Source organism: Lonchura striata, chromosome 32, assembly GCF_050655825.1.
Source record: "Lonchura striata isolate lonStrDom1 chromosome 32, ASM5065582v1, whole genome shotgun sequence".
Lineage (NCBI taxonomy): Eukaryota > Metazoa > Chordata > Aves > Passeriformes > Estrildidae > Lonchura > Lonchura striata.
Genome location: NC_140734.1, coordinates 5,661,569 through 5,685,693, shown reverse-complemented (window position 1 = coordinate 5,685,693; position 24,125 = coordinate 5,661,569). Strand labels below are relative to the sequence as shown.

Genomic DNA, 24,125 nt, shown 5'->3' with positions numbered 1-24,125 from the left:
CGCGGATCCTCTCCGTTCCGGGTGGAGTTCGAAGCGATTTGTTCTCTGCAGTGGGGCAGGCTGTCCTCCTCAGGAATGGCTCTTCGTCTCGGGCTGGGATTCGATGCCAGATGTTCACCCCAGTTGGTGAGCCAGTGCCCACCCCGGGATGCAAAATCTCACGGTCTGGAGGTCAAGATGACCCTGAGAATGCAGAAGTCCTTGCTTCCCAGCCCACGCAGCCAAAGAAAAAGTTGGAATGTGTAGAGTCGGCTTCTCAAGGTTGTTTATTTTCTCTTATCTGTAACATTCTTTCTCAAGGAGCTGCATTCTGTCTAGCAGGTCAGTCTGTGACAGACTCCCACCCCTTGGGGTGGTGTTACCATTTTATACTAAAAAGTACATGTACTATATTTGCAATAATGCCAATATCTATCATTTACGTTGGACAGTGTGTCTCTACCTTAAACCAATAGAAAAGTGTCACCACAGCAAGACATGGAGGGCAAGAAGAAGGAGAAGAAGGCCAGGACATGCCGAAATCCCTCCATCTTGTCCCTTTGAACACCTTATTTTAAAACCCTAAAATTCTACTTTTTCACCCTGTGTTAACTCAACTACCACGCTACTCAAACCCTAGTGGCTTGTAATTCCTCATACAAAGTTGGCAGGTTTTTCCATGGGCTAAAATCAAAGCCACAGGTGTTTTTGACTTCATGCCAAGGTCTCCGAGCCCCATGCCAGGGTCTCGAGCCATCCAGGGCAGCGAGAGGGATGTCCTGGGCTCCCACAGCCTGGAGGTAGAGGAAGGAAAGCCGGTCCCCTGCCCCAGGGGGATGACCTGGCCTCCCATCCCACGGGGTCATCCCAGAGGTCTCCGTGCTGCCAAAAAGCTGCAAGGTCACAGGCGGTGACATTCCGGGGCTGTCTGTCGTGGTGTGACAAGGATGTGAATTTTTCTCGGTAAATTAGGGTCGAACCCGTCAGCGGTCAGGTTTGGATATTGACATTTGGAGTGACCACTGAAGGCATTGGACACGCTTCTGAGAACACAAGGGGTTAAAAGTAAAGAACTCTCAGAGGAACTTTTGTTTTGTTCCAGCAGGGCTGGGTGGGGAGGGGAAGACGTGCTGCCTTGGAGCTGCAGAGAGAGAAGGGGTGAGGGGAATGGAACCAGGCAGCCTCCCTGTAAGACAGAAGGGTGGAGAAACGCTGAGATGTCCCCGGCAGCCCTCTTAGAGAGAGGGAAAGAGAGAGCCCGTCCCACCTGGAAATTTGATATTACGTGCCGCTAGTACCTGCAGAGAGCACAGAGCTGGGGGGAGGAAGGTGCCCAGCTGCAGGAGCTCGGCAGCCTGCTCGGAGATCTCAGCCGGCCTGGGAGCCCGAGACTTTTAACCCTTTCCTGGGAAAAGAAAGCTTTACAAAACTCTGCTCCTCCTTGAGTTAAATTAGAGACGGCCTCAGACCTGAGATGTCAAAAGAAGATGGGGAAAGAATCCTAGGGAGAAAGAAATAATAGAGTGACTTTAGCTACATTTTTCTTGTATAGCCATAAACGGAACTAATTTTCTCTTGTGACACAGGGACTGTGTTACAGGAGAACACCGTCTCTGTGTTACAGAACAAATTTTTAGAGAGATACAATGACTTGAGCCAAGAGAGTGCAAGAATGGATTAAACAGGGGGGAAATTGAAGAAGGTGTGGTAGTACCCTCTGTCTTCAAAGAAAATGATCTCTGTTCTCACAATCCTTGGCCTCAGGGGAAGAGAAAATAGGGAGGACTGCTGTCCCAAGATAAAAAACTGTTGTTCTTTTTAGTCCTTAGCAAAGCGTCCTTAAAGGAGCCCTGTGAGCAGTTTCAGTCCATGCACAGTGGGAAGAGCACTGTGAAATAGAAAAGAAGGGTGTCACAATGCAGATTTCCTCTGGGCAGCTGTGACATGGAAACACAAGAAGCTACAATTGTGTTTCCTAGGGGTCTATAGTACAGGAGAGACTCCTCTCTCTCTTGATAAACTAAGAATTGATTATCTAAAGGGTGATAATCAATATTCCAGGGTTGGGTCTCACTGTGTTTTAGTAGAAATTAATTAGGGAGAAGAAGAATGTTTTAATAAGTTTTCATCCTAAATTCTATGTGTTCCTTTTATTGTAGTAGTAAAATATTAAAGTTTTTTCTCCTTTTATTTTAAGCTCAAGCCTGCTCTGCTCTGTTCCTAATCACATCTCACAGCACTCATTTAGAGAAAGTACATTTTCTTGAGAGCACTAGCATGACACCAGTGTCAAACCAGGACTCATGCTAAGGAGCCCATTTGGCACAGGCACTCACTGAGTGGTGAGGTGAAAAATTCCAGTCACTTGATTTTTAAAATTTTAAAAGTTTAATAATAATAAAATGGTTATAAAAATAATAATACAATTAGGGTAATAAAGTTTAGAGTTAGGACAATTACAAGACGATAAAAAGCAAAGAATTACTGACGACCGGATGCTCTTGGATACTAAGTCACTAAAAGCATGACTTGTGAACAAAGGAATCACCCTTAAACCAAATACAGTTGTTGCATATTCATATATCCTTCATGTTTATGCATACATTCTATTCTAAACAAGAAACTCTGTATGTTGTATGTCAACCATTTCCTTTAATCCCCTGGCGTCTTTGAGTCTGAGCAAGGCCCGAAGAAATTAATTTCTTCTGATAAGAAGCCATAAATTCCTCTCCTTTGGAAGATTTAGGTATTCCTCAAAGCAAGTATCTCATTCCTAAAAATAAAAACTTCCCCCACATACATAGTCTCTATTTTAACATTATGTTGGAACCTAAAACTATATTTAACACACTATTTAAGAGAATTAATACAGCACAACTTTCTAACATTACACATATAATATTTGTTGTAATATTTGCGAAAAGCCAATCATAAAATCTGCATTTTTCACAATGACATCCCAGAGGTCTCCAAGCTCCTCCAGAACGCTGGGACATCCCGGGAGTCTCCCGTTTGTGAATTTTTCTCAGTAAATTAGGGTCGAACCCGTCAGCGGTCAGGTTTGGGTATTGACATTTGGAGTGACCACTGAAGGCACTGGACACGCCTCTGAGAACACAAGGGGTTAAAAGCAGAGAACTCCCAGGGGAACGCTCTCTTCTATTGTGGTTGCAGATTTGGCTGAGGGAGAGGTGAAACGGAGATTCTTGGAGTTCACTTAACAAAATGAATTAAGCATTTATATTCTAGCTTGTAGATTTGTGTGTTGAATTTTAACCTTTTACTTAAGAAACCTCTGCCAGGGTACAAAAGGCATAGGAAAATGCAAATTTCTGAAGCTTTGTGTATAAAGAACAATACCAGAAAGAACCAAAAATGCAAAGCACCCAGTTAAAAAGTTTCCCTGTCCCTAAGCCTATCAAGACTGACAGAGATGATATCACCAAAAGACCAAAAGCGCAGGTGCAGAGAGGAAGAGCTCAAAAATTCGACCATGAGGAAGACCACGATCTTCAGCCTCAAGAGACCACCGGAGACCCCCGCAGGACCACCACGGCAAACCATGCGTGCCCAGAAGGGTGTGGACCTGTTTAGCATGAGAGGCGAGGACAGGCGGGGCCAGGGGTTGAATATGCACAGAAAAGTTGTGCTAACTGGATCGTTTCGCCCCGGGGGTGTTATAGATGCATATTATGTCATTGCCTTTTCACAAATATTAAAATGAATACTATACGTGTTATGTTGGACAGTTATGTTGTATTCATATTTTTGCAGTGCTGTATTAATCCTTTTAAGTAGTGTGGTAAATATATAGTTTTTAGGCTACAACATTATATTAAAATAGAAGCTATGTGATGTGAGATACTTTTTGTAACTGGCTCAAGGAATGGAAAAGATAATCAAGAAATTCTTTGCATTATCCTAGCTGGATAGAGATAACAGCAACAAGACACCAAGATTTCAATAAAATAATTATTGCCTCCTTATCGGGAACACTCAGACTTGGAGGAACCAAGAAAATTTATTTACAAGACGAGGGGAGAAGTAGAAATTCAACAGAAGCTGCGTTAATTTGAAAGGAATGTTTGAGTCATGTATGAGATACAAGAACATGCAACAGGCTATTGCTTTTAAGGGTTAATCCTTTGTTAGCAAGGTGTGCTTTTGTGGCTTAGTGCCCAAGAGCATCCGGACATCTGTAATTCTTTGCTTTTATTGTCTTTTATTGTCCTAACTTTGATTGTCCAAATTCTTATTGTCCTAGGTTTCATTACTATTTTATTACTATTAAGCTTCTAAAATTTTAATTTTAAAGTGAATGGCGTTTTTTCACAGGGGTGGTGCTCTTTACGTAGGTGTAATACGGTACATTGAGTACCGTATTTCTTATAACCACCCTTTTAACCCCTTTTACTATATAATAACCAAAGTTTTTAACAGTGTATGCTTAACAATTATTAACTATTTTACAACAGTTTCTTGTGGGGAATCCTTAAAACCAGAGGTTTTTGGGAAAGCTGCAAAAGGCAGGCCTCAGAGACTGCAGAACTGCGATTAGAGCTAAGCAGTAGCCATAAGATTTGTCAGCAGAAAAATTATACAAGAAATAGAAAGAAAGGACAAATAGAACAATGGTCAGTGCATTAATGCTTAGCTAGAATAACTCCTTAAGCTACATAAAAGGATATCTAGTGAGATATTAGGAATTTTTAAGCTGAATAATGGAGCTCTGTGCATTGTATCTTAAGGCTTACAAGTACCATATTTGATTTACTTTTATAACTGAAATTTTGGTGGGGTTTTTTGTTTCTTTTAATTATTTTTCTTTTTTTAAATTTAAGGTATTTTTTGTTTTGTTTTTAATTCTATTTTTGGGATAGGTTAATTAAATTTTTTGTGGTTTTATACTTTGTATGAAATTTTGAATGGTACTACCATTTATACTATGTTTTTGTTAATTGGGTTTTATGTTATTAATTACTTTTATACTTTTTGTATTATAATAAAATTTAAAGTTTATAATTTTTTGTGGATGAAATATAACATGTTAGATGCAGGTTAGAATTTTTGCGTAATTTATGTTTGCATGGGGGTTTTTTTGTTGGTTTTTTTTTGTTGTTGTTGTTGTTTTTTGGGGTTTTTTTTGCAACCAGTTGTCAAAGGATGCAACAGCATCAGCAGAACTCCCCCAAAACTGCTCCAGTGGGGACCCTGTGGGGACAGGAATGTCCCTGGAACCCCCCAGCAGCCACCCACCCCTCCTTCCACCTGGAAGGGGGTTGTAATCAGATGGGCGCTGGTCTCTTCTCCCAGGCAACCACTGACAGGAGAGGACACAGTCTTAAGCTGTGCCAGGGGAAGTTGAAGCTGGACATTAGGAAAAAATTCTTTACTGAAAGTGTGACTGGGCATTGGAAGGGGCTGTCCAGGGAGGTGGTAGAGTCACGGCACCAGGAGGTGTATGCAAAAAGACTGGATGTGGCACTCAGTGCCAGGGTTTACTTGATAAGGTGGTGTCAGGTCATGGGTTGGACTTGGTGATCTCAAAGGTCTTTTCCAACCCAGCTGATTCTGTGATTCTGTGAACTTTGGTGCTCCTGCAACTTTTCCTCTCCCAGAGGATCTTCTTCCACAACAGCCTCTGGAGGAGGGGACAAGGACAGTCCCGTGTCACCCCCGGGCCAGCACCCTTGGAGGGGGTGGGATTGGGGGTAGGGGGTGCCAACATTAAGATTGATGGACTGGGAGCTTGGGGGGGACTCTCTTTTTAGGCTTCTCGCAGCCCCCCAGCAGGTCCTCCCATCTGGGTCTGGGAGGGACCAGAGCCAGCACCCCCAGAGCACCCCTCTTTCCCTGGGAAACATCCTCCAAAGGTGCCAGATCTGTTGGGTAGGCAAAGGGGGGCTCAGGGGGGCAAAGGAGAAGGGGCAGAGGGTTTATTCTGCTCCTGGTTCAGTGCCCAGTGCCGGTGCTCAGTCCCAGTGTCCAGCCCCAGTGCCTGGTGCTGATGTCCAGTGCCAGTGTCCAGCCTCAGGGCCCCTCCTCGCTGTCCAGTCCAACCATCCAGTGCCCAGTGTCAATGCCTATTGCAAAATGCAGGTGAACCCGGTGAGATGATGATGTCTGACTCTAGTTCAGAAGGCTGAATGGTTTCTTTATTACAACTATGCTATATTAATATACTACTACATATAGGAAATTACTAAAACTACTTTCTCTAACTACCAAATCTAATTAACCACTAGCCCGTGACCCTGTTCTCGAGAGCCCAGACACAGGTGGATCTGATTGGCCACCAGGCCCAAACAATCCTCACCAGAATCCAACCAAGCAATCACCCCCAGCTAAACAATTCTCCAAACACATTCCACATGTGAAAAACAAGGAGCAGAAATAGAAATTGTTTTCTCTTTCTTTCCTCTGTGCTGCTCTATGAAAAAATCTTGGGAGAGAAAGAAATGTGCTTGCCACAAAATGCCCAGTACCGGTGGCCAGTGCCCAGCCTCAGTGTCCAGCCCCCTCCCCAGCCCCAGTCCTGGTTCCCAGCCTCATTCCTGGTGCCATGATGCCAAGCACTGATCTGGGACAGTCCCCACCCCGGTCCCAGATGGGTGCCAGCCCCACTGCCAGCCCCGGAACCAGGTGTGTGCAGATGTGTGCCAGTGTCACCCCCCATCCTGGGGGACACAGGGCAGCCACCAGTGGGGACCAGGGCCGGGCAATGCCACACCCATCCTGGAGGAGGCTGAGGGGTTTAACCCGGGGATTGGCCGGTGCAGCAGCAAGAAGGAAGCAGTGGTGGGGACAGCGATGACGGAGATGGTGACAGTGACAGAACAAGGCAGCCATTCACAGCTTGGTGTGGGGCCTGGGGCATGGCATGGGGCATGGTGTGAAGTGTGGCATGGGACATGGCACAGGGCATGCCACGGGTTGGAACATGACCCTGGAGCATGGCACGAGACACAGGACATGGGACATGTCTGGAGAGCACAGGGACATGGGACATGACTGTGAAGCATGGCACGGGACATGGGGCACAGGATATGGGACATGGCACAGGCCTCAGTCAGTCCCAGCATCATCACCCCAAACCCTTTCCCACCAACCCCACTGGGACACCCACCCCAAGCCCTGGGGACACTGGTGTCCCCAGGGAGCTGGGCCAGCTCCGGATCTCCTGGAAGAGGGCATTGCCAGGGCATTGCCAGGGCAGTTGGCATGGCTGAACTGGAGGTGGCCACACAGGGTGAAGTCTGGCTGGGCACAGCCAGAGTGGACAGCGCAGGGCTGGAGTTCATCCTGCACCAGGGCCAGGGTGTCGGGGTCCAGCAGGGTGGACGAGAAGTCCCAGATTATACCAGCGCTGAAGCCCTTGGTACTGCAGTCCTCGGTGTGGGCACTGACCCAGGGCCACCCCTGGTTCTCGCACAGGTACCCAACCGAGCCCACCATGAAGCTACAAGGACACAGCAGTGGGGACCCAGTGGTGGCAACCATGGGGGGGACAGTGGTAAGGACTGCAAAGGGATGGGGGGGCAAAAGAGACCACAGAGAGTGACAGGGACCATTGTGGGACAGTGATAGGGACAGTGGAGGGACAGTAGTGGGGACTACAAGGGGACAGGGATGGGGACCTTGGAGGGCAGCAGGACCTTCAGATGGTGACAGGGCACAGTGACATCTCCCTTGGGGGGTGCCAGCTCCCTCAGAGGGTGACAGTGACCTGCAGCCAATGTCACCCCAGCTGTGGGTGTCCTGGTGGAAGCTCTGTATGTCCCTCATGGCATGGGCACAGGTGCGGAAGCTCCAGCATGGCCTCACTGGCTCCGGGGTGTGGTGCAGGAACATGGAGCCCAGCAGGAGCCACAGCAATTGCAGGGTGCCCCAGTAGGGACCAGCCCCACACATGCAGTGGGGCAAGAGGCTCCACGTATCCCCGGAGCCCTTAGGGAGACGTCAGAGTCCACGTGGGGACAAGGGGCTCAATGGGTCCTTGGGGACATGGCAGAGTCCGTTTGGAGACAAGGGGCTTGATGGGTCTTTGGGGACATGTGGGGACACCTGAGGGACCCTCAGCCTGGATGTGGGAGGGTCCTCCTGAGAGTCACTTGATGAGATGGGAAGGGGCTACTCAGGGTGTCCTTTGTCTGGAACATTAGGTGGCCAGTGTCCAAGGGACACAAGAGTGTTGGCCATGGGGACATGGTGGTGGCCACCTCGGGACTGCAACCCAGGGACCACCACCCAGGGGAGGGAGTTCTGGTCATCCAGGGGACAGAGTTGAGTCCATACAGAGGACACGGTGGCAGTCATCAAGGGAAAACCATGGTGTCCACCCAGGCAGCACAGTGGTGGCCATCCAGAGGACATGGTGTGGGACCCAAAGGTGTCCCACCATACCAAGCCACCTGTCCCTGCCTTCATGTCTCAGTGCCCACCCACCAGATTGACCCCACCCCACTCGCCTGGGGTCCCATCTCCCCCCTTCCCCACCCCATTTGTGCAGTGACAACCCCCATTTGTGTGGTGACAAACCCCCTTTTTGTGGTAACAACTCCTGTTTAGGGGGTGACAAGCCCCGTTTGGGGGTGACAACCCCCATTTGTGTGGTGACAACCCCATTTAGGGGGTGACATCCCCTGCCCATACCCACATAGCAGTCATTTAACTCCTGTGACACCTGACAAGCCATGACGTCTACCTGCTGTGTCCTCACATCCCTCAGGAGCTGCCAGGTGTGTGACAGCGTGCCCAAAGCCTTTTGTTTCCTCCTTCTCCAGCCATCCTGGCTGCACCAGCACCCCAAAATCCCCGTGCTGTAACTACTGGAGGGGTCTCCCCATTTCCAAGCTGGTCCTGTAGTAGCCCTGGAGCAGTTTGGCCAGCAGGAGAGGCTGCTGGGCCCGTTGCACCCCCAGGACCACCCCATCCATGGCCCTGATGACCACAGCATCAGGGACAGGCGACAGGAGGCTCTGTGAGGTGCAATTTTAGTTCTCCATGTTGTCCCAGCAGCTGTTTTTTCCAGCATGGTCCCATTGCTGTCATCAGGAAAGATATCCCCGAAGCCTCAGCGATGGTGGCAGCAAAAAGAGGATCAGCAGGGGGTTGAGGCTGGGGAGGGGTCACCCAAATCCTCCAGACCTCAGTCCCATCTCAGTGCTGGCAGAGAGGGGACCGAGGGCCACCATGGAGCCACTGGGGGCCAGCGTGGCCCCATGGTCCAGTGTCACAGGAGGCGAGGGTGTCTATGATGGCAGTCACGGAGTCCAGATGGCATGTGGGACATCCGTGGGGACGCCTGGGGGGACAGGGGTGGGCAGGGGGCAGGGGTATGTGGGGGGAAGGGTGCTTGTCGCTGTCGAGGCAGGACAGGAATGAGAAGACTCTGACTTAGAAGGCTGCTGAGTGTAAAAACTCTGCTTTATTCAAAATACACTACTCGTTTATACAGAGCTTGGCAAGGATCAAATCCATTGGTTCTGAAGTGAAAACAACCCACCACCATTGGTGCAGAGTGCTTGACGCACAGTGATAGAACTTAACTATAAACAATGTGAAAAACAAGAGAGATAAAGAATTATTTACATTCTTTCCAGCACTTTCCCAGGGTTTTTGCCTGGCTAGAAACTCTCAGTTTTTTTCTTTGACTGAATCTGAGACCCACAGGGGAGATGAGGTTGAGCGGGGGAAGACACCCGAAAATGCATCAAAGATAGGGGGAGGGTGGCCAAAATTAAGAGAGAGGACCAAAATCTGAACAATGCACCTAAAACTGGGGAAAGGACCTGAAACAGGGGGGGAAAGACCCAAAAGAAAGGGAAAGAGCCCAAAACAGGGTTAAAGGACCCAAAAGAGTGGGAAAGGATGTGGAAGAGGGGGAGAGGACCCAAAACAAGGAGAAAAGACACAAAACAAGAGGTCACAGTGTCGTGGGGTGCTGTGGGGTGTCATGGGGTGTCCCAGGACAGGTGCAGATGCTCAGTGCAAGGAACAACCACGGGAACATCCTACGGGACACGGGGGCACCCTGCGGGACACGGGAATATCCCGCAGGACACGGCGCCGGGACCTCGGGGACTTTGGTCCCGCCGGGGGTGGGGGGCAGGGGACATACGGAGAGGGACAGGGACACTCGGAAGGGAACAGGGTCACACGGGAGAGGTGGGGACGGGGACACTCCGAGGGGACAGGGACACACGACAGTGGACTGGGACACGTGCAGAGGGGTCGGGACACACGGGTGGGGGACAGCGATACACAGAGGCGGGCACGGAAGGGGGGACAGGGACACACACAGGGAGAAGGGAACACGATGCCACCAGGACACACATGTGGGGACGCTGCCACCAGGACGTGTCAGCGCAGGAAGCCATCAGGACGCGTCAGAGGGCGCTGCCACCAGAACGCGCACTGGGACAAAAGGCGGATCCGGCGGCAGCCAGCGCGGCGCCCTGTGACCCCGCGGGTGACACCGCCCACGCCCGACCCTTGCCCTGTCCCCAGCCTGTCCCCAGGAGCGGTTCCATGGCGGTGGCCACGGCGCTAGGTTCCCTGGGCGCGGTGGCCCTGGGCACCTTCGTGGTGGCCCTGCTGCTGCAGTGGCTCTGGAATGCTCTGGTGGCTGTCACCCGGTTCCGGGCCACTTGTCGCCAGCTGAACAAGTTCCCCATCCCGCCCTGGCGCAGTTGGTTGCTGGGACACACCGGCATGGTGAGGGCACAGCGGGTGGCACTTGCGGGGACAGCGGGGACCAGGGGTGGAGGCACCTGCAGAGGAGCAATTGGGTGGTAGCACCTGTGAGGGGACCAAAGGAATGCGGTGGTGGCACTTGGGGGGATGGTGAGGACCGGGTGGTGGTACCTGTGAGGGGACGGTGGGGACAGCACACGTCCCCAAGGCTCGCAGTGTCCTGAGGACACACATGTCCCCAAGCCTGTCTGTGCCCCCAGTGACACGCATGTCCCCTGTTGTCCCCAGGGCCAGAGCACAGAGGAAGGCTTACAGCAGGTGGATTCCTTGGTGGCCCGGTACCGTCATGGCTGCCTCTGGTGGGGACTTCCCTGGATGCCTGTCCTGCGCCTCTTCCACCCCAGCACCCTCCGGCCACTTCTCAGTGCCTCAGGTAGGACATGGGACATCAGATGGGTCCCCAGGGCTACCCATGGGTGTCACTGCACCTGGCACAGACACCTGGCAGTGCCCAGGCAGTGGCCACCAACCCAACCCCACTGGTCCCCAGAGGTGTCACCATGGCCAGGCCAAATGCCATCCCATAATGGCCACCAACCTGTCCATGGGGTTCCCCTAGGCCACCCAAAGGTGTCACCATGTCCAGTCTCCTGGTTGTTCCCCAACCCTCATCCTTTGGTGGCCATGGGTGCTAGGAGAGAGTCCCCACTCCAGGGTCCCCACCTGAAGTTAATGGGTGCAGACAGGGTGGTGGCACCGCCAGTGTCCCCACCCAGGGGACCTGATGCCATCCCAGTGAATCCCTGCCCACCCCATCCTTGTACCCTGCAGCTTTCGTGGCCCCCAAGGACAAAATTTTCTACGGCTTCCTCAAGCCCTGGCTGGGTGAGTGGGGGGGCTAGGGTGGGAACAGCACCCCAGGGTGCCCCGTTAATGGAGTTGGGTGTCACAGGCCTGGAGACAGCAACCCAGAAGGATCTGGATGTGTCACAGGGGTGGTGGGGGACAGGGACAGCACCCCTGGGTGTCCCCAGGATGGATCTGGGTGTGTCACTGGGGACAGGGCGGTGGGGGACAGGGACAGCACCCCTGGGTGTCCCCCCAGATGGATCTGGATGTGTCACAGTGGACAGGGGCGGTGGGGACAGGGACAATCCCCTGCGTGCCCTCGGCGGACTCCGGTGTCCCCTCCCCAGGGGAGGGGCTGCTGCTGAGCGGCGGGGAGCGCTGGGCGCGGCACCGGCGGCTCCTGACGCCCGCCTTCCACGGGGACGTGCTGCGGAATTACCTGGGAATCTTCAACCAGAGCACCCGCGTGCTGCTCGTGAGAGATCCGAGATGCGCACGAGTCCCCAGCGGCACCCCAAATCATGAGTGCTGCACCCCAAACTCTGACCTGCACCCCAAATCACGAGTGCTGCACCCCAAACTCTGACCTGCACCCCAAATCACGAGTGCTGCACCCCAAACTCTGACCTGCAGCCCAAACCTTGAGTCCCACACCCAAAATTCTGTCCTACACCCACTGCTGCATCCTGAGTCCTGTCCTGCACTCAAAGTCACGTCCTGTACCCAAATCCTGTACTGTCCCATACCCCAAACCCAAACCTGTCCCCAAACCCCAGCCCCACCCCCTCACTCATCACCGCATCCCTGTTCCACACCCCCACCCCAACTCTTCTCCCTCTCCTACCCCTGTCTTACCCCCCAGTTTATCCCCTCTCCCTGTTCCCTCCCCAACCCATCCGTCCCCACAGGCCAAGTGGGGGGCAGCAGCAGCGGCAGCTGGCGGGGAGCCGGTGGAGTTGGAGGTGCTGCAGCCCCTGAGCCTCCTCACCCTGGACACGCTCCAGAAGTGCATCTTCAGCCATGAGAGCCACTGCCAGGAGTGAGTGTCACCCGTCCCCGTTGGCCATCCTGGTGGCCCTAGTGACTCCACCATTGTCCCCGTTGGCCATTCTGGTGGCCCCAATGGCCCTGCTATCATCCATGCTGGTGGCCACAGTGTCCCCCCACTGTCCCTGGTTTCCGCAGGCAGCCCAGCGAGTACATCCAGGCCATCCTGGAGCTGAGCTCGTTGGTGGTCCGGCGCCAGTTCCGGCCACTTCTCCACCCGTGGTGGCTCTACAGCCTCTCCTCTGACGGCCGGCGCTTTGCCCGTGCCTGTGCCACCGTCCACGCCTTCACTGCTGATGTGGTGCAGCGCCGGCGCCGCGCACTCGCCTGCCTGGACCACCAGGCCCGGCTGGATGGCCACCAGGGACACAGCATGGACTTCATCGACCTCCTGCTGCTTAGCAAGGTGGGGCTGGGGTGGTGGTCATGGGGCCATGGAAGTGGTCAAGAGGGTGGTCGTGGCCATGTGGAGATGATGGTGACCACAGGGTGGTGACCATGGAAGGATGGTGGTCAAGGGGATGGTGGTGGCCATGGAAGGGTTGGCCATAGAGGCCAGTAGGATGCTGGTGGCCATGGGGGGCTGGGCATAGACTGGTGGCCACAGGGGAACAGTGGTGGTCATGGGCAGCATTGACCATAGAGATGGTGGCCAGTGGGATGGTGGTGCCTGTAGGGTGGTGGCCATGGATGGGATCTGGCTGTAGACCGGTGGCCCCAGGTGGCCCATGGCTCATCTCACCCCTGCAGGATGAGAATGGCAACACTCTGTCAGATGAGGACATTGCGGCTGAGGCTGAAACCTTCATGTTTGAGGGTGGGCATGAGCTCCCAGGTGCCACTGGGCAGGAGCCACTCCAGTGTCCCCTCATTCACCCAATGTCCCCATAGGCCACGACACCACAGCCAGTGGCCTGGCATGGCTCTTCTACAACCTGGCCGGCCACCCTGAGCACCAGGAGCGATGCCGCCAGGAGGTCCAGGAGCTCCTGGCTGGCCGGGACACTGCAGACATCGAGTGGTGAGATGCCCCCAGGGCCACCCTCGGTCATTTGGCTTGGGGACACGGTGCCACTCCCACTTGTCCCCAGGGAGGACCTGTCCCAGCTGCCCTTCACCACCATGTGCATCAAGGAGAGCTTGCGGCTGCACCCTCCTGTCACTGCTGTGTCCCGGCGCTGCACCGAGGACATCCCCCTGCGTGATGGCCGTGTCATCCCCAAGGGTATGGCATGGCCAGGGTGTCTCCAATGTCACCACCCACCTCATCTGCTGTCTCTCAAGTAGCCATTCCCATCCCACCAGGGGTCATCTGCCTGATGAGCATCTATGGGACCCACCACAACCCAGACCTCTGGCCCGAGCCTGAGGTAGGGCCACCCTATGAGGTATCCTTGTCACCATGGTGGTGACAGCTGTGTCCCCTCGGCGTGACTGTGTTGATGTCACCCCAGGTGTTCAACCCTCTGAGGTTCAGCCTGGAGAACAGCAAGGGACGGTCCCCGTCATCCTTCATCCCCTTCTCTGCTGGCCCCAGGTATGTGGTGGAGCGGGGACAGGAGTGTCCCCAGGTGCCACCCCCGTCCCTGGCTGGGTTCACCATGGGGTGACAGTGACAGTGGGGATGTGCTGGCAGGAACTGCATCGGGCAGAGCTTTGCCATGGCCGAGATGAAGGTGGTAGTGGCATTGACACTGTCCCGGTTCGTGCTGCGGAGGGACACGGCGAGGCCACCCCCACGCCGCAAGCCTGAGCTGATCCTGCGTGCCGAGGACGGGCTCTGGCTGCTGCTGGAGCCACTGCTGGGAGTGGCCTGAGGGACACAGGTCACCAGGATGTGGGGACATCCTGCGAGGCGGGTGTCATGGCCAGGGGAGGAGCAGGAAATAAACGGTAGCATGAAGGGGTGGTGGGGATGTGTTGTCCTTGGTTGTGGCTATTGGACAAAAATGGTACACAGAAGCTTGGCAAGTTCAAAAGAGAAAAAGACCCAGTTTTATTCAAACATCTGGTATTTACAGAATTCCAAAGGTGGCCATGGATTGGAGGATGGAAGTACCACCTCTCCAACCACAGTGATCCAAAGACCAATCATTTCTCTCCACCCACAGAGAAATATGTAAACTATTCTATTTATACATGAAATGGTGTGGGAACTCTGACTCTCAAATACGTAACCATTATCAGAAGGCTAAAGAAGTTTTATGAGAAGTTTAAGACTTTCAAAAGAACTATAAAAGAAAACACTTGTAAAAATCAGGGCAACACTTGGTCATGGGACACCACATGGCATGGGCATGTCAACCCATGGACTTGTCCCCTACGCCACTTGTCACCATCCATGGCCATGTCCCCAATGTCCTCATCCATGGCCATATACCCCATGTCACCATCTAAATCTATGACCCCCTCCATGCCCAATATCACCATCCACAGCCATGTCCACACCCATGTCCTTGTCCATGTTCCCATCCCCATATCCACCATGTCCCCACCCATGTCCCACAGTGTCACCATGCATGTCTTAGTTGAATGTCTATATTTTTACCCCAATGTTTGGGTGAAGGGATGAAGAAAAATGAAAGAAAATCAAAGCCAAAATAAAAGGATATATGTGTCCATGCTGGCCACGTAGCCATGTCCTTGGGTGAGCAGAAAGGATCTTTTGTAGAGGAATTTCCACTCCATTGTCTCCAAAATCTTGATATTTCATCCCAGTCCATCACCATTTGGCTGTGGAAGATGCCCATGGGCCACAAACAATTAGAATAATGGATTAATTTAAGTTGGAAAAGACATCTAACACCATCCAGTATTCTGTGATGCCACCTGAAGAAATTACTGGATGCAAAAGGTAAGATCTTTTGGGGCTGAAAGTAAAAAACTGTGCTTTCCCCAATGAATTCCTGACATCAGTTTGCATCCCAATAGATTTTTCCCCTGAAGAGTCAAAGAGTCCAAGGGGAGACAGGAAGATGTGACCACCAGCCAGTGGATCACCAGCACCATAGATCATCGAGTCTCTGCCCAACGAGGGCCACTGTGCATCATCCCATGGGGGTCCTCCAGTGGGGGATGGAGTTGGAGCAGCGCACACAGTTTCTCCCGCACACAGAGCACTTGTAGAGCTGCACTACTGCTGCCTCCCTTGCTGTTGGGTCAATGTAAAGTTCTGGGATACGCTCTTCCCACTCGTGGGACATTGTTAGGGACTCTTCCCCAGTGTGGATCCACTGAAGGGTGACTGAGTGGAGTCTTTCTTAATGCCCTTCCCACAGCTGAGGGAGTGGAAGAGCCTCTACTCTGTGTGAATCAGCTGATGTGTGAAGAGACGGTATCTGCTTGGAAACCTCTCCCCACACTCACAACATTCATAGGGCCTCTCCTCAGTGTGGGTCCTCTGGTGGGCAGTCAGGCTGGATCTCTGGCTGAAGCTTTTCCAACATTCCCCGCACTTGTAGGGCCTCTCCCCAGTGTGGATCCTCTGGTGGGCACTCAGGCTAGCTCTCTGCCTGAAGCTTTTCCCACACTCCCCGCACTCGTAGGGCCTCTCGCCAGTGTGGATCCTCCGGTGGTCAACAAGGAAGGCGTTCTGGCTGAAGCCTCTACCACATTCTCCACACTTGTAGGGCCGCTCCCCAGTGTGGATCCTCTGGTGGACCATGAGGCAAGTGCTCCGGCTGAAACTCTTCCCACATTCAGAGCACACATAGGGGCTTTCCCCAGTGTGCATTGCCTGGTGGATGATCAAGCGAGTGCTGTCACAGAAGCCCTTCCCACATTCCCCACACACATAGGGTCGTATCCCCGTGTGGATCATCTGGTGGCGGTGCAGGCAGGAGCTCCTCCTGAAGCTCTTCCCACATTCCCCACACTCATAGGGTCGCTCATCGGTGTGAATCCTCCGGTGGACGATCAGCTGGGAGCTGGTGCAGAAGCTCATTCCACATTCCCCACACTCGTAGGGCCTCTCCCCAGTGTGGGTCCTCTGGTGGACGATCAGGTGGGAACTGATGCGGAACCTCCTCCCACATTCCCCACACTTGTAGGGCCGTTCCCCAGTGTGGATCCTTTCATGCTGGATCAGGTGGGAGCTGACTCTGAAGCTCTTCCCACATTCCAAGCACTGGTGGGGCTTCTTGCCATCATCAAGCTGCTCATGGACCACAACCTCAGAGCCCTGGCCAGATCTCTGGCTGCCTTCCTCACACAGGGGGGGTCTTTCCTCCTCAGAGCACACGGGGCTTGGTTTCCAGCCCCTCATATTCTGGGATCCCCAGGGCTTTTCTTCCCCATTGGATTTCTGCACTCTCGAGACGCTCAAAACGGCCTCAGCCACGAAGTTCTGCCGTGCGGATTTGTCCTCCCTGGTCTCCATCCTCAGCTCCTTCCCTGGGGGAGGAAGGACAAGGAGAGGATGGGATTTGCCTCCCTACCAGAGGGAAGGGCAAGGAGATCCCCCCAGTGCCTCCCCAGCAGGAGACCATCGGCAGCAGGGCTGTCCTGCAGCCGGGGGCCCTGCTGGGCTGGAAGATGGAGCAGGAGAGAGGGGGAAAGGGGCACTGATTTCCTCCTCAGATGTCTGGGGCTCCCGGGGCAGCTTCCGCTCATCACAGCCTCCTCCTCTCTCCAGATAAGGCTTGGGAATGGGAAATACTGCTTTGGGAGAAATACAAGAACTGAGTGCATTGCCTTTGAAGGTCCCACTGGCCAAGTCCATCCCTAGAAGTGACATGACTCCGGAATCGGCGGGGTCCAAACCTCACCAAACAAACCCCCCAAAAGAATCCCCTCCCGCAGCTGCCGCCACAGACTCGGGCCGAGCCTCCCCTCCCCGCTCACCTGCGGCACGCAGGGCAATGCGATGCTGCCGGGGCCAGCCGAGCTGCGGGCTCCGCGGGCTCGCCCTGCCACCCCGCAATGCTCCTTCCTTCCTCTGCTCCCCTCCTGCTGCTCCTCTTCCCGCTCCTCCTGCTCCTGCTCCTCCCCTTCCTCTCTGCCGCTGCCCTTCCTCCCGCTCCTCCTCCTCCGCTCCCGCCCCGGACCCCCCTTTCGCTCCCCCTCTGCCCCACGGCCGCAGCAGCAGCGGCTCTCGGGCAGGGCGAGAAACCCCCCGGAGCCCCCGGCGATGGGCAGGGGGCTCGGGGGCCCCCAGTGCAGACCCGTCCGTCCCGTGCCCCTCCCGCCCAGCCAAAATCCCGCTCCCGGGGCTCGCTGGATGCGAGCGGGCGGCGCAGGTGAGATGCAAGTGGGGAGCGCTGGGCGCTGCGGCTCTGCCCGGGAACTGCGGACTCACCGCTGAGCAGCCTTACAGATACATATTATAACATTGGCTTCTCGAAAATATTAAAAGGGCTTCTATAATGGTTGTGTTAAAGTAACTCTGTTATAAAAATATAGTTTTTGTTTGTGTTGTTAAGTAAGCTTAGTGAAATAGCTGATCTAGTGTGCTTGTGTTGCAATGCCCGCTTGGATGCGATCACATCCAAGGAACACAGGATGAGCACACCTGCTACAGGTATGCACCTCTCAGCACTCACCCTCTGAAGACAGCATGAACTAAGGCCCAATGATGAAGGTTATGATAAAAATGGACTAAAAGAATAACCAAGGAATCTGCATGCCCTAAAAAAGCAGACCTGAGGAGAAGATAAGCTAAAATGTTCTTGGAATATGTAAATTAGATTTAGGAAAAGTTTACTTCCAATGTAAGTTTAATAAAATTCACTTTTATTAGATATTACAATGATTATTAGAATTATTAGAATTTTATAAACTTTACTTACAATTATAATATACCTTTAATACGGCATAATTGTTTATGAATATAGAACAGGCTGATGCATTGGAAATGGTATCTCAAGAAGGTTTCCAAAGTAGCAGGGGAGTTCTTGGCTATGTGTGAAGAAACAGCAAGGCTATAACATCTTTGCTCGATGGTTGTTGTCTCCTATTGTCCTTTATTAAACTTTTAAATTTTCAAAGGAGACTGGAGGAGTGTTTCACAGGAAATTGGTCAGTGCGTCCTGTGGCAGGAATTGGAAAAGGCGCTACGCTCTGCGAGTCTCCCCGGCAGCTGCCGAGTCCGAGCCAGAGATCTTTCCTAACTCTTTATGTCCTTGAGACCTCTTTCCTATTTCTCTACCTCACATTTCCTGGTCAATACTATCTTAATTAAAATATATGTTCAGTAAAATCCGTGGGTTGCGGTGCTGTGGTCTCATTTGCACCTTCCCTGGGGTAGAGGTGTCTCTCCCTCCTGGGACTGCAGCCCATGGCCAGGGTCCCTACATATTCAGATTTAGGGTACACGGAATATTGCTTTGCATCTTTTGAGAAGTTTTGATGCTTAGGACACTGCTTTTAATCTTCAATTATGTGGAAACATTCTAATATTTTGGGATTAATTGGAATCTAGGAGATTTAGGGGTCTCCCCATCAGGGGAACCACAGGAGGGGCTTCCACACCTTTTCCCCGCAGTCGTTCTGGGATTCTCTCAGGGATTCTCACTTTCCTTTTCTTCTTCCCACAGCTTTGAGCTGGGAATGGGCTGCAAAATGTCCAGCAAAGCCACCTCTGCTGTCTGCTCTGGTAGCCTACCACACAGCTTCTGGACCTTGCCACCTGCCCCACCACAGCTCCCTTGGGAAGCAGGGCAGAAGCAGCCCCTGGGAGCCTTGGGAATTCCCCTCTTGGATCCATGGCACGCTCCCAAATGATCTGGAATTTCACTTTCCATGGCACGGCACTCCACGTCCCTCCCAAGAACCCTCAACTGCATCAAACCCACCATCCTCCACATGTCCCCCCCATGTCCCTGTCCCCCACGTGTCCCCACCCATGTCCGTGTCCCCTGACGTCCCCATCCACGCCCGGATCGCCACCATATCCCCATTCATGGCTCTCCCCCTCCCCAGCTGCTGCGGTGCCGGATTCCTTCAGCCCGGTTCACTCCCGACGCCGTCGGCGAGAGCGGCCGCCCCCAGAAAGCTGCTGAACCTGGGCTGCGGCTGTGGGGCACAGATGCTCTACGGCACGGGGGGACTGCGACGAGGGGGGCACAAGGAACAGGGAGAGGTCTCTGTGTGTTTTCCAAAGGGGCTTATTCCCAGGGGGTCAGGGACAGAAAGACCCTGAACAAAGGCACACAACCACTGACATCCAGGGGAGGCCTTAGGGGCGGCACAGTCTTTAACCAGCTGCGAGAAACCTGGGCAGGAACACAAGGCGGGAATACAATGTTTAACCCAAGAGGGGATTGCAGGGGAGGAGAACAACTGAAACCAATCCTTGGGGCCTCCTCCAAGGATACAAAATGGAGAGGGAAGTTTCTAGAGAAAGGGGCAGGCACGGGAAGGGGCTGACACTCAATGGGAGCAGGGACAGGGAACAAAAGGGCAGGACTTTGGGGAGAGGGACACCTAGGGTAAAAACACCAACATAGGAGAGATAGGAAAAACCCATAGCCAATAAAATATGCTATAACCATACAAAATAGGGGAGCAGTTATAAAACTGGTTACTAGGAGCAAATGACAATCCAAAACAAACACCATAATGTCCACCTCCACCCATGCCCATGTCACCCATATCTCCCTCCATGTCCATGACTCCCCATATCACTGTCCAAGGCCATGTCCCCTTCATCTCCTCTTGCATCCAGGTGCCCAAACAGAGCCAGGAACATGTGGAGACCACCAGCCAGTGAATCACTCAGCACCAGCACTGAGTCTCTGCCCAACGAGGGCCACTGTGCATCACCCCATGGGGGTCTTCCAATGGGGGATGGAATTGGAGCAGCGCAAAAGGTCCTCCCGCACACAGAGCACTTGGTGCGCTTCTCTTACTCCAGCCTCTCTTCCTGCTGCTTTACTGTAAAGGTCTGGGATACGCTCTTCCCACTCTTGGGACACTATTAGGGGCTCTCCCCAGTGTGGATCGACTGATGGGTGACCGAGTGGAGTCTTTCTTAATGGCCTTCCTGCAATCGGGACAGTGGAAGGGCCTCTACTCTGTGTGAATCCTCTGATGCTTGAGGAGACGGTATCTGCTCTGAAACCTCTCCCCACACTCACAACACTCATAGGGCCTCTCCCGAGTGTGGGTCCTCTGGTGGACACTCAGGCTGGTTCTCTGGTGAAAGCTTTTCCCACATTTCCTGCACTTGTAGGGCCTCTCCCCAGTGTGGATCCTCTGGTGAACAATCACGCTGGAGTAGTGTCTGAAACTCTTCCCACAGTCCTCACAATCATAGGGCCTCTCCCCAGTGTGGATCCTCTGGTGTGTTATAAGGTTACCTTTCTGCCTAAAGCCCTTCCCACATTCCCCACATTTGTAGGGCTGCTCCCCGGTGTGGATCCTCTGGTGGACCTTCAGCATGGAGTTCACCATGAAGCTCTTCCCACATTCTGAGCACATGTAGGGGCTTTCCCCAGTGTGCATTGCCTGGTGGATGATCAGGAGAGTGCTGTCACGGAAGCCCTTCTCACATTCCCCACACACATAGGGTCGTATCCCCGTGTGGATCATCTGGTGGCGGTGCAGGTGGGAGCTCCTCCTGAAGCCCTTCCCACACTCCCCACACTCATAGGGCCGTTCATCAGTGTGGGTCCTCTGGTGGACGATCAGCTGGGAGCTGACGCTGAACCTCATTCCACATTCCCCGCACTCGTAGGGCCTCTCCCCGGTGTGGGTCCTCTGATGCTGGACCAGCTGGTGTCTCAGGCGGAACCTCCTCCCACATTCCCCGCACTCGTAGGGCTGTTCCCCGGTGTGGATGCTTTGGTGGTCTGTCAAGTGGGAGCTGAACTTGAAGCTCTTCCCACATTCCCCACACTTGTAGGGCCGTTCCCCAGTGTGGATCCTCTGGTGGCAGACCAGGTGGGAGCGCTTTTGGAAACTCTTCCCACATTCCAAGCACTTGTGGGACTTCGTGCCATCATCAAGCTTCTCATGGACCACCACCTCAGAGCCCTGGCCAGATCTCTGGCTGCCTTCCTCACACGGGGTGGGTCTTTCCTGCTCAGAGCACCCTGGGATGGGTTTGCAGCCCCTCCTCCTGCAGGATCTCCGGGGCTTTTCCTCCCCGTTGGATTCCTGCACCAAGGAGCCACTCAAAAGGGCCTCAGCCACGAAGTTCTTCCGAAGGGATTTTTTCTTCCTGGTCTGCATCCTCAGCTCCTTGGCTAGGGGAGGAAGGACAAGGTGAGGATGGGATTTGCCTCCCTGCCAGAGGGAAGGGCAAGGAGATCCCCCCAGTGCCTCCCCAGCAGGAGAGCATCAGCAGCAGGGCTGTCCTGCAGCCGGGGGCCCTGCTGGGCTGGGAGATGGAGCAGGAGAGAGGGGGAAAGGGGCACTGCCTTCCTCCTCACCTGCCTGGGGGTCCTGGGGCAAATTCCGCTTCAACACAGCCTCCTCCTCTCTACAGATAAGGCTTGGGAATCGGAAATCCTGCTTCAGGGTTAAAAACAAGAGCTGAGTGTGTAAAAAACTGCATTGACTTGTTTGTTCATCAAGTTTGAAATTAGGATAGAGATAAAATGTAGGGGTTGGGGCATGGAACTTGCAGGCTTGGGCAAGGCTGGTAACTGCAAGCAAATATAATGAAACAAAGTAATGACTTTATATGTAAGAAAGATCTTGCAGGACAGGCTGAAACTGGTAACCGGAGCAGAAGAGACCGATCACCCAGCTTGTGAAATCTGCTGTTGCCAGCCCAGTACAACGCAGGGGAGGTATGTATGTGAAACTCTCAAGAAAAGTATAAAAAGTGACCAAAGAGAGGGAGGGGTGTCAGCCCTTGGCGGAGCACGGACACCCCAACTGCACCCAGCGCTGTTTGCTTGTTATCGCTTGCTGTAATTAATAAAATTAGTAATTGATCTTAAAAGGCTGAATCAAATTATTCACCTCAATTTATAATAAGTGCATTGCCTTTGAAGATCCCACTGGCCAAGTGCATACCTAGAAGCCACCGAGTGTCTGGTAGCCAGAAAATCCTCCAAAAATCAAGGAGGAAACCCAAAAACCTCTCCCAGGAGTTCCCTGTTTCCAGGGTCCTTACATTGGGTTTATGATGGTCCCTCTTCCCACAGCTGCTGGGGGGTTCTGTGGGTCCGGGGCATCTCCCGCCTGTCCCGGGTCCTGCTCAGCCATGCAGAGGGAGTTTTGGGCTGAGGGGCTTTGGGAGTCCCAGGGCTCATCCTCCCCTGATTCCAACGTGGCTCCCAGCTGTCCCTGGGCCCCCTTCTCCAGCATCCCCCCACTCCGCGCACTCACGCCTTCCCCCGCTCCCCGACAAGACTTTCAGGCTCCGCCCGCCCGCGCCCACTCATCCCCCGCCTCCACCACCCCTCCAGCCTGCCGCAGCCCCCCCGGCTCTGCTATCGCCCCTCTCCCCACGCCGGGGCTCCCGCCTTTCGTCCCCCGCCCCTCCCGCCCATCCCCAAAACCCATGGCCCGCCCGCCGCTCCGGCCCGAGCGCCACGTGGGCCCCGACAAATCCCCCCGGGGCCATTTACGGCTCAGCTCTGCACTCCGGCAACAGACAAAAACATCCCCTCCTCAGAGAAATTAAAACATTCCCCTCCCTGCGACACCGAAATCTGGGACATCACCGACATCTGGGACATGACTCCGGAATCGGCGGGGTCCAAACCTCACCAAACAAACCCCAACAAACCCCCCAAAAGAATCCCCTCCCGCAGCTGCCGCCACAGACTCGGGCCGAGCCTCCCCTCCCCGCTCACCTGCGGCACGCAGGGCAATGCGATGCTGCCGGGGCCAGCCGAGCTGCGGGCTCCGCGGGCTCGCCCTGCCACCCCGCAATGCTCCTTCCTTCCTCTGCTCCCCTCCTGCTGCTCCTCTAACCGCTCCTCCTGCTCCTGCTCCTCCCCTTCCTCTCTGCCGCTGCCCTTCCTCCCGCTCCTCCTCCTCCGCTCCCGCCCCGGACCCCCCTTTCGCTCCCCCTCTGCCCCACGGCCGCAGCAGCAGCGGCTCTCGGGCAGGGCGAGAAACCCCCCGGAGCCCCCGGCGATGGGCAGGGGGCTCGGGGGCCCCCAGTGCAGACCCGTCCGTCCCGTGCCCCTCCCGCCCAGCCAAAATCCCGCTCCCGGGGCTCGCTGGATGCGAGCGGGCGGCGCAGGTGAGATGCAAGTGGGGAGCGCTGGGCGCTGCGGCTCTGCCCGGCAACTGCGGACTCACCGCTGAGCAGTCTTACAGATACATATTATAACATTGGCTTCTCGAAAATATTAAAAGGGCTTCTATAAGGGTTGTTTTAAAATTAACTCTGAGGTAAAAATATAGTTTTTGTTTCTGTTGTTAATTAAGCTTAGTGAAATAGCTGATCTAATGTGCTTGTGTTGCAATGCCTGCTTGAATGGGATCACATCCAAAGAACCTGCTACAGATATTCCAACTATCAGCACTCACCTTCTGAAGACAGCGTGGACCAAGGTCCAAACCTGAAGGTTATGATATAAATGGTCTAAAACCATAACCAGGGAATCCGCTTGCCCAAAAAAGGCAGACTTGAGGAGGAGATAAGCTAAACA

The 24,125-nt window shown here is 53.7% G+C and overlaps 2 protein-coding genes across 2 annotated transcripts in view; one reads left to right on the top strand and one right to left on the bottom strand.

The window, feature by feature from the left end:
• The first annotated feature begins 10,437 nt into the window (after window positions 1–10,437).
• On the top strand, window positions 10,438–14,473 carry LOC110482554 (cytochrome P450 4F3). Its single transcript, XM_021551881.3, has 12 exons — window positions 10,438–10,695; window positions 10,963–11,107; window positions 11,506–11,559; window positions 11,871–11,998; window positions 12,432–12,562; window positions 12,709–12,976; window positions 13,321–13,387; window positions 13,462–13,591; window positions 13,662–13,795; window positions 13,876–13,940; window positions 14,025–14,107; window positions 14,207–14,473. The coding sequence occupies exons 1-12, from the start codon at window positions 10,510–10,512 to the stop codon at window positions 14,385–14,387; spliced, it is 1,572 nt and encodes a 523-aa protein (XP_021407556.3). The 5' UTR covers window positions 10,438–10,509; the 3' UTR covers window positions 14,388–14,473.
• A 61-nt stretch (window positions 14,474–14,534) lies between these two features.
• Window positions 14,535–24,125, bottom strand: part of LOC110473149 (uncharacterized) — a 30,625-nt gene continuing 21,034 nt past the window's right edge. Inside the window, 8 exon segments of the mRNA XM_085564081.1 lie at window positions 14,535–16,962; window positions 17,413–17,877; window positions 20,194–20,303; window positions 20,418–20,523; window positions 20,526–21,755; window positions 21,942–22,023; window positions 23,319–23,767; window positions 24,004–24,058. Coding sequence (XP_085420207.1) covers window positions 15,869–16,962; window positions 17,413–17,877; window positions 20,194–20,303; window positions 20,418–20,523; window positions 20,526–21,755; window positions 21,942–22,023; window positions 23,319–23,767; window positions 24,004–24,058 — 3,591 coding nt within the window. The 3' untranslated portion in view covers window positions 14,535–15,868.

What these genes read in the sequence shown, in the direction of transcription:
- LOC110482554 (XM_021551881.3), top strand. Translation starts at nt 10,510, where the DNA reads ATGGCGGTGGCCACGGCGCTAGGTTCCCTGGGCGCGGTGGCCCTGGGC. An exon ending in TGCTGGGACACACCGGCATG is followed by an intron (nt 10,696 to 10,962) that starts GTGAGGGCACAG and finishes TGTTGTCCCCAG; the next exon opens with GGCCAGAGCACAGAGGAAGG. An exon ending in CCCTTCTCTGCTGGCCCCAG is followed by an intron (nt 14,108 to 14,206) that starts GTATGTGGTGGA and finishes ATGTGCTGGCAG; the next exon opens with GAACTGCATCGGGCAGAGCT.